Source organism: Nomascus leucogenys, chromosome 22a (genome assembly GCF_006542625.1).
Source record: "Nomascus leucogenys isolate Asia chromosome 22a, Asia_NLE_v1, whole genome shotgun sequence".
Lineage (NCBI taxonomy): Eukaryota > Metazoa > Chordata > Mammalia > Primates > Hylobatidae > Nomascus > Nomascus leucogenys.
In genome coordinates, this window is record NC_044402.1 from 63,091,363 (window position 1) to 63,101,119 (window position 9,757).

General features: G+C 40.3%; 1 protein-coding gene across 1 annotated transcript; it reads right to left on the minus strand.

Annotated features, from left to right (window-relative positions):
• Positions 1-3,765: 3,765 nt before the first annotated feature.
• IL17A (interleukin 17A) lies at positions 3,766-8,025 on the minus strand. Its single transcript, XM_003254163.2, has 3 exons — positions 7,943-8,025; positions 6,597-6,799; positions 3,766-5,347 (listed from the first exon to the last, which is right to left on the minus strand). The coding sequence occupies exons 1-3, from the start codon at positions 7,967-7,969 to the stop codon at positions 5,110-5,112; spliced, it is 468 nt and encodes a 155-aa protein (XP_003254211.1). The 5' UTR covers positions 7,970-8,025; the 3' UTR covers positions 3,766-5,109.
• Between the last annotated feature and the right edge of the window lie 1,732 nt (positions 8,026-9,757).

Here is a 9,757-nt window from a genome sequence, read left to right on the forward strand (position 1 = left end):
TCTTTGTTATCTAAGATCAATTTATATATATAATTTAAATAATATATAATATAAAATATATAATTATATATGTAATATATAAAATATATCATATAAATATATTATTTAAAAATATATATTATATAAAATATGTAATATGTATTACATATTATGTATTATATAAAGTATATTATATATTATATAAAATATGTAATATATAATATATTACATAAAATGTATACTCTATATTTATAAAATATATAATATATTATATAAAATATATTGTATAATATGTAACCTATATTAGATATAAAAAATGATATATATTATATATATTTTTAGACGGAGTCACACTCTGTCACCCAGGCTGGAGTGCAGTGGTGCGATCTCAGCTCATTGCAACCTCCGCCTCCCAGGTTCAAGAGATTTTTGTGCCTCAGCCCCCCGAGTACCTGGAATTACAGATGTGCACCACCACACCCAAATAATTTGTGTATTTTCAGTAGAGATGGCATTTCACCGTGTTGGCCAGGCTGGTCTTGAACTCCTGGCCTCATGCGATCCTCCCATCCTTGCCTCCCAAAGAGTTGCGATTACAGGTGTGAGCCACCGTGCCCAGCCCCAGTTCTATTTATCATCAATGTATTTCTTTGTTAATCTTCATCTGTATTCCAATATAGCATCTCTAACTGCTTCTCCATCAATGGTTCCCAGAGGCTGGTCAATGGATGGCTGCTGGAGGGGATGCATCAAAATCAACTGGGGAACATGTTAAGAATAGTTCCTCAAATTCCATCTCCAGAGATGTCTTTTTGCTTAATCTGATTTTTAAAAATGTGTTGATAGTTTCATCAGTTTAATGGTGATGAGACATAGGAAGACTAAGGCTATTCCAGGTAAGCAGGAAGCATAAGCAAAGTCCCAGATTGTGAGAACCAGTTAGGCATGGCATTGATACTGGTAACAGGGAGGGAGGATGGTAGGTTGGAATACTGTGAGAGGTAGATTGGGCCAGGTCATAGAGTACCTTCTGTGTCATGAAGAGAATTGGCAGTGCTTTATCTTATAGGTATGGGGGAGGTACTGAGGAGTAATTAGGGGATTAATGTGATCAGATTTACATTTTAGAGAGGACTTCTTGAAACATGGGGAGAGGTGGAAAAGTGACAATTGCTGTGTAATTTCAAAACACAGGTGTGCAGCAGTTAGTTGTGAGGTATGTCCCATGTGGGTTGTTTTATAGTGTGTTAATTGCCAAAGTTTGTGAAGGTTCTTTTAAAAAAATTAGTGTAGATTCAAGGTTATTTTTACACTAATGTCACTGTTACTTGCACCCTAGACCTTCTTCCACCAGGAAGTGGCCATGTAACAGCTCAGCTGTTTAGAATTAGGTGACTGTGGGAAGATGTCATGCAGGAGACTTCATTCATCATATGTGTGATGGCAGAAGTAATGCTATGTTCCACCAAATCCCATTTCATTTTCTTTTTCATGGACCCATAGAAATATTTCATTTCCCAGTCTCCACTGGTTTTAATTTGGGTCTATTTGACTGAGTCCTGGTCAATAAGACTGGCCCTTAAACACTGAACGTGTAGTTTTTAGCTTTCTCTTTTCTTTCATTGGTTATATGTCCAACAGAAATACAATGCTAGCCACATTTTAATTATATATTTATTGTAAGCACATTTAAAAAGGTAAAAAGAAATAGATGAATTTTTAATAAATTTAATATGTTTAACCAAATACATTTTAACATTTATCAATATAAAAAGTAACAAAAGATATTTTACATTAAAAAAACTTAAGTATTTGAAATCTAGTATGTATTTTACACTTATAACACAACTCAACTGGGACTAGCCACATTCCAAGCGCTCAATAGCTACAAATGCCTCGTGGCTACTGTGATAGACATTGCAGTGCTAGATGGTGTTGTAGAAGTCAGAACCCCCGTGTCAGCCTGGGTCTCTCAGTGGCCAAGTAGAGCAAAGCTCCCTAATGATCCTGTTGGATTGTAATACGCACAAGAAACAAACCTTTGTTTATTTGGAATTTGTCTGTTGCAGAAGCTATTAATTATCTACTCTGATTAGACTCCCCTACAAGTTTGAGAGATCCGAATTATTAAATATAAGAAGCAAAGCACAGAGGCCAGTTAGTGTCATAATATAATGCAACTGTAATAGCAAACTTGGAGTTAGCAATGAAGGGGAGGACATGTGAGACACTGATGAAGAGTTGGTCATTGATTGGATGAGGGGAATGAGAGATGGAGAGAAAGCTAGGTTTCTTGCTCAGATGAGTAGATGATGCCATTCTAGTAGATAAAAAAGCAGTAGGAGGAGTCAGTTTGGCAGGAAAGCTAGTGAGCTTAGTTTTTTCTCTTGATTTTGAGGTGTCTGTGGACTATTGGTTCAAAGTTCAGCTGAGTATTGACTGTCTACTACCTGCCATGTCAGGTGCTGATGTTTCTGCTCTCGAGGAACCACAAACTGGCTAAATAGGTAAAGCTGATATAGTATGTAAGGTCAATGATAAATGATCTGCCCAGTGCTTTTGGAGCCCATAAGAAAGAGAGGGACCTAATCTAGGATAACAGGCAGTGATGGGTCCAGGAGTCTCCTTAGAGAAGATGAGACCTAAAGAAAGTTTTAATATGTGAGTAGAGCCATAGAGGTGGGGGAGAGTGGGGAGGGCAGCATGTGACTGGAGGGACAGCAGGGAGAAGGTGGCAAGGGCGTTCACGCAGAAGGGACCACATAGCATAGGCATCAAGGCCAAGAACAGCATGGTGGTCTCCACAACAACTTCACCACAACTCGAGGGTAAAACGTCAAGGAGGAAGCACCCTGGGATAGAACAGGAGAGGGAGCAGGGCCAGATTGCTGGGGGGCGCTTTTTATTATATTTGAATTTGTGTCATAGGTACAGGTCGGAGGATGGATTGAGAGACGGGAACAATGGCAGCAAGAACAGGTGGAAGGTTGTAGCAATCACGGGGGAGAGAAATGAGAATAGATGCAGTCCTGAACCTGGGTAGTATGGTATTGGTGGGGAGGTGTGGGTTCCTTGGAAGAGAGAATACAGTATTTGGTGATATGTGGATGTTAGGAATGAGGGAGAGGAAGAAGGAAAAAGATTCAGGGAAGCCACACAGATTTCTAGCTTGGATGACTAGGTATATGGTAGTGCTAACTGGGGAAAATGAAGAGAGAACAAAAGCAAAGTGTATCAGGGGAGGAGTACGTGGAAAGCAACTGCCTCTTCCCACCCCCATACCCCCCACCCAAAATCTAGTGGGAAATAATCGTTCAGGACCACACACACACACACACACACACACAGACATATACATCCTTTTACAACCCCGTCTCCCAACAAAAACAAAAACAGTTTTTTCTTTTCATCATTACCGTTCAGGGAAAGCTCGAGAACGAGCAGCAGGTTTTTAGTGAGAAGCTTGAAAGCGTAAAGGCTGTGAGGAACTGTCCGTGGAAGCTGCCTGGGGGATTTCCTGTAGGAAAATGGTGACAGGGACGGTCACAGGAATCAAGATGTGAGCACGAAATGACTGAGAGGAGGTGGCTGGAGAGGCCAACCCCTGGATTTGGAATAGGGAAAGAGGCCTAGAAAAGCCGTGGGCCTCTGGGTGGGCTGGAGCACGCTGGATGGAGCAGGACGGAGTGAAGAGGAAGGTCTTTCAAGAAGCAGGGAGCCTGCAGAGTGGCCTGAGAATTTCTAGAGGCCTTCAGAAGTAGGGCGAGACAGCACACTGGGCCATGGGGGTGAAAATGGTTATGATGTGAAACTTGAAACTACTCTGGAATTGAATGTGATTGAGTTTTTATTTTACTTGGGCTGAACTTTTCTCATACTTAAAGTTTGTTCTGCCCCATCAGCTCCTTTCTGGGTTGTGGGGTGCCTTGATCAGACAGCAGTCAGGCCCTAGGAGTGTTGCTTGAGGAAGAGAAAAATGTTGGTCTATTGATCTCTGAGGGGCCTTAATCTCCAAAGGAAGCCTGAGTCTAGGTGAGAAACTGGACATTGTAGTCTGAAGACAATGTCTCCTCCCAGAACTTCTTGTATTTTGGGGAGGGTTTCATTTTCCCCATATGATCTTTAATAATGACATGCCATTCCTCAGGGCCATTATTTTATTTGCTCTATTCCTGTCAAAATGCTTCTGTCTATAGCATTGGCTAATAGTATGAAAACCTTAGTTGGTCATCAGTCTTGAAGGCCTGTGAAATCAAGAACTTGGAATTTTGGATAGTTCCAGGTCATTGTTACTCAAAGGCATGCTTTGTTTTGCTTCTAGGAGAATTTGCATAACTCTTCCCAATAGGGAAGAGCTGAGTTTGCTAAAATACATTTAATGAGAACAAATAAACATTTTCTTTCGAAACTTTATTATTACAGAAGGATTTTATTATAAGGGTTTAACGGAACAGAGAGTTAGGCTTTCTGTATCTCTTGTAAAACCTCAACAAATTACAAAATTTAAATTAATAAATATGAAAGTAGGTTTAGTCTTTCTTTTCAGCCACGTTATAACTTTTAAAAGACAAAGAGGAGGAAATACTATATCCGTATGTTGTAAAGACTCAGAAATTTTGCACTGCCATTTAATTCTATCTCACATTTACCTAGGCAGAACTGATAATCGTGCTTTTTCACCTTTTTCTAAATACTTAAACATAAATAGGTCCTTAAATAGCTCAAATAAATACAGGTTTTACCTTTTAAATAATAAAATTCCCAAGCCTGGAATCTTCTTTAAAAAGACATACAAAATGAAGTAGGTAATTCATTAAAATGGAATCTTATACCCCAAAGTTATCTCAGGGCATATTAAATACATAAATAACTTAAAGCCCTTAAAAAAGTAAACAAGAAGCAAATTGGTACGCAGTCAAACCTTCCTTCTTGGAAAGAGGGAAAAGTAATTCAGATCTCATCTCTTGGCCAAGCGTTACCTCTGAAGCTTTAATTGGATGAACTGCCTTAAGAACTCCAATGAGTTTAGTCCGAAATGAGGCTGTCTTTGAAGGATGAGGGTTCCTGAGGGGCTGGGCCGGCTGTCCAGAAAGTCTAACTGCTTTGGGGAGTGTGGGCTCCCCAGAGCTCTTAGGACACATGGTGGACAATGGGGGTGACGCAGGTGCAGCCCACAGACACCAGTATCTTCTCCAGCCGGAAGGAGTTGGGGCAGTGCGGAGGCTCCCTGCGCAGGACCAGGATCTCTTGCTGGATGGGGACAGAGTTCATGTGGTAGTCCACCTTCCCATCAGCGTTGACGCAGCCCAGGTGGCGGCACTTTGCCTCCCAGATCACAGAGGGATATCTCTCAGGGTCCTCATTGCGGCTGCAGAGGGGAGAAAAATCAGGAGGAAAGTGAATTCCTGGTAAAGTGGGAAAGAAATAAAGCAGGAATACATGAAGAGAGGCAAGTTCACAGGATGACAAATTACAGGCATTGCAAATTCTTTAAATGATGTTAGTTTGAAGAAGAACTTTGGGGACAAATTGGATTTTTTTTTCAAGCACATGAATTGTTATAGAAAAGAAGACAGTGATCAGTTTTTCTCCAATTTATTTGAAGAATGAATAAAATAAGACAGACTGAGGCCACAGAAAAAATTGAAGTTTGACACAAACGATAGCTTTTTTAGGGTATATTTGACAGACAAAAGAAGACCAAAGGAAGAGTAGACTTGGAACCATCTAGAATAAGATAGCTGTTTATTTGACTTGATGAAATCTGTCTTTGAAGAGGGAATACATCAAAATTTTATCTGAGATCACATTCGTGGGACAGAGCCCAGAGCTGAGATAAAGGGCTGGAAACAAAGGGTTGAGTGTCTCTATAACCTTCTCTTCCCTCTCTCTTTTAGCTCAGTGAATGATTTGCTTGCATTTTTGAATTGATTTATTTTGACTCTTCCCAGTAATGGGAAGAAGAGAAGAAATCCTACAATCAGACCAATCTATAGGCTCCATAGAACAGAGACTTATTTGTATAAAGTCAAATGATCAAAATACATTTGGTATTTAACCCTTGATGGGGTCTAAATACGGGGTATACTAAGGACACAGCAAGCATAGGTATGTTAGGAAGTAGATCAAGACTATCTAACACACAAAGGGGTAGAAATACCCCAGTGATACTTATTCCACTGGGATTCAAAAACAAAAATAGGCAAAAGAAAAAAAGTAAAAAACCCTAATTACTAATTATTTGCAATAAATCTTCTCAATGGCAGCTCTGGTTAAGATAATAAAAGCATTAATCCCCTTTGATAAATGTCTATTCTTTGAATAAATAAAGAATAGACTTGGGGTCTCATAAATATTAGAATAATGATTATAATTAATTTGGGTTGATTATTGGTGTCAGTGACAATTAGATCTAACAGGATAGGGGTTATTGGAGGCTGTCCTGTGCTTTGTTAAAGAAATCTGTAGAAAGTTTGAGAATTGCTCTTCACAGTGGTCCTTCCAGGTTTGACTGGTAGTTCTAAATGAATAAAATCACCCTCAGGGGGATTTAACTGGCAGTCTGATGCATAAGAGGGATGAAGAATATAGTATTTTTATCTGGAAGCTTTACGTACTGGAGATTCCAAGGTGAGGTGGATCGGTTGTAGTAATCTGAGGACCTTTTGGGATTGGTATTGGTATTCCGGTTATGGATGTTCAGGTTGACCATCACAGTCCGGGGGAAGTTCTTGTCCTCAGAATTTGGGCATCCTGGATTTTGTGGGATTGCTATTCCTGCCTTCACTATGGCCTCCAGGCTCAGCAGCAGTAGCAGTGACTAGAATTGAATGGGGAAAGAGAGAGAGGTTGGAGATTAGATTACTATGTGGTTCTTTCTGACAAATTAATTGTGATGATGATACATTGCTCATCATAGAGAACACACGATGTTCCAGGACAATCTATACTACATTTTTCAGATCAGCTAGAGAAAAATCCAGGTAGATGACCAACATAATGTTAACACAATGGCTTTAAAATTTTTTTTTAAAAAACTAGTTTCAACATTCTCCTTTTGACTTAGGAAAGACATGTTATCCATTGGTGGGCAATAATTTTAGAAAAGATATGAAGTCATTGCATGTCATTAGCCTATCAGCACATGCATCATTGTCAGGTCTGGGAAGGAACAATGACCTTGATCTTCTAGGTAGAAATGTCCTCCTGCACCATTGTTCTCAGTCCCACATTCTGTGAAACTCAGTGTGAAGTCAAACATTCACATTGGAAGAAAGAGCTATAGAAAATCTCTGTGGTATCAATATTCATGCTAGAAGTGCTGTTGGTGCTACTGGCAGGCATCCAACTAAAAATTTGATCTCCTTCATGTTTTCTTAGGTATATTTTCCAGTTGTTCTAAATTTAAAATGTATTGACTCTGTAATAAAATCAGATTTCAAAAAAGATACTTGAAGTTAAATATTTAAAAAATATAAACCCCATTTATTCTAAAACAGTTATACCTATATCTAGTTAGAATACATAGTTTCGATGTACTGAGAATATGGTACGAGATAATGGAAACAAAGGTTGTTGCTGCTACGGCTTTCAAAATCTCAAGGATAGTGACCCATTTTAAAGAAAAATGCTGTGGGAGAATTATATTAAATCCTTTGTACTCAGAAAAACAGACTTTCAATCAATTTTCTTTCTTACTGCACAGCATCATGTGACACTTCTTGTGTGGTTTAGCCCCAATATAGCTATCTTTCAGTTTTAATCTTATCTTTCAAACTGCTGTATATCAGTTCTTGAAAATGCTGCACAATGACTTAAATATCTACCAAAGCTTTCATTTCCTATCCTACATATACAGTATTCCTGGATCCCCATAGTCAGAACTCAGCATTTCATGCCCACAGTCCAGAAATATTATCTAGTCCAAATCAACAGGAGCATCGCCCGTTATTGCAGGACTCACCACCAATGAGGTCTTCCCAGGAGTCATCGTTGTTTCTTCCAATCAACTGGGGATGGATGAGTTTGTGCCTGCTATGAGATGGATAAAATGTAGCGCTATCGTCTCTCTTTTTATAGGGCTTTTCTCCTTCTGTGGTCACTTACGTGGCGTGTCGCAGTGGGTTCAGGGGTGACACCATTTTGGTTAAAATTTCCGCCCCCAATGAGGTCATAGAAGAATCTCTTCTTCTGAAGGAAAATGGGAAGGGCAGAAATTCACGTTCCTAAAGACCATGTCCTCTTTTCATTCTCACTTGTTAGAAGCTGAGCAGAGCTGCTATGCTATGGGTCAATATCATGTATTTATGAACATATGTACAGCTGCCAGAAGAATTATGCTCTATTTTAATGGTTCATGAGGAAGAAAAAGTTTGACATAACATGTAGGTCTTCTGGTGTCATGTACCTTGATTTTCTATTTGATCTTTCTTTTCCTCACATATTCCTTGGCCAGGTGTTGTGGAGACAATTCCAGAAACTACTCAAGTTCCCATCATATAAGTAAACAAAAAATGAATAAATTATTTAATAATAAGATATATCCTATTTAATTGAATTCAACAATTCTTTTGTTGAATATCTACTCTGCTCAAGGAATAAATAACTAGGTTAAAGAGACACGAGATTTTCTGTTAAAGGCATGTTCTAACCCTGCATGCTACCAAGCAGCTTGGTGTTTTGAGGAAAGAATTGAAAATGGGGATGGAGACTGGACAAAGGTGATGAAGACGGAGAAAAGGAGGGCGGGGGGAGTAGAGAGTGTTGAGAACTAGAAAGGAGAGGAGACATGATGGCGGATAACAAGGAAAGAGAGAAGGAGTTAGCTGTTCTTTTCTCTGTACTCTAAGTAAGATGAACTTGGACTCAGGTCCTTGAGAATAGTTCCTTCTCAGGAATATAGAGGACTAGGACAAGGAAGGGCCAGTGGATATAGATGTGGCCGGCTATATGTCACCCTTCTCTGCCCCTACCCCCATTGAGGTGAGTGATACCTCTCAGGCACTCAGCTGGTATCCCATATTCTACATGCTAACTTGGGGGAGGCTGGCCCGTAGTTCCAACTCAATGGCTGGAGTGTAAAATTAGTTTGCCGGATCCTGAACCTGTTTGTCCTGAGATCCATTCCTCCCTGTCCTGCTCCACCTACAACTCAGAGGGCTGACCCTGGAGGCTGCTTGCTCAAACTCCCCTGTCAGCTGGGTTTCAGCTGGGCTCAGCCAAAAGGGAATTGAAGGACAGATGAGTAAAAGTGGGAAGTGGAAAGTGGGGAGAAGCCAGGAGCTTCCTTCCTCAGTCTCCCAGAGGACTGCTCACTCCCTTTGTCCCTGCAGCCTTGGAATGGTAACAGCTTCTTGCTGATGGCAATCTCAACTACCAGGGTGACCCGTTCTCTGACTCAAACTCTCTCTGTTGCAAATGCCTGAAGGGGCTTCTGTTTCCTGGCCAGATAAACCCTGGCTGATGAATGAGGGAGGCCATAAGCACTTGAATTTTAGTGGTAATGGTAGATATCCTTGATAGGTGAAGCAGATGCAGATGGAGGAGGAGGTAGGATACAGCTTCAAGTGACTTCCCTAGTCCTGGTTTTGGCATCAATATCTATGTACTTTTCAGGACAAGATTCAGAATGAGCCCTACTGCCCCTCCTCTACACACGACCAGGCAGCAATCCCAGAAGCTGCAGCATCTCTCACATCTATTTCCAAGCTTCCTCTAACTCAGACTCTCACCCACTTGGACGAGCTATGCTTGCTTTTCCCAATTGCTTCCCTCAGAC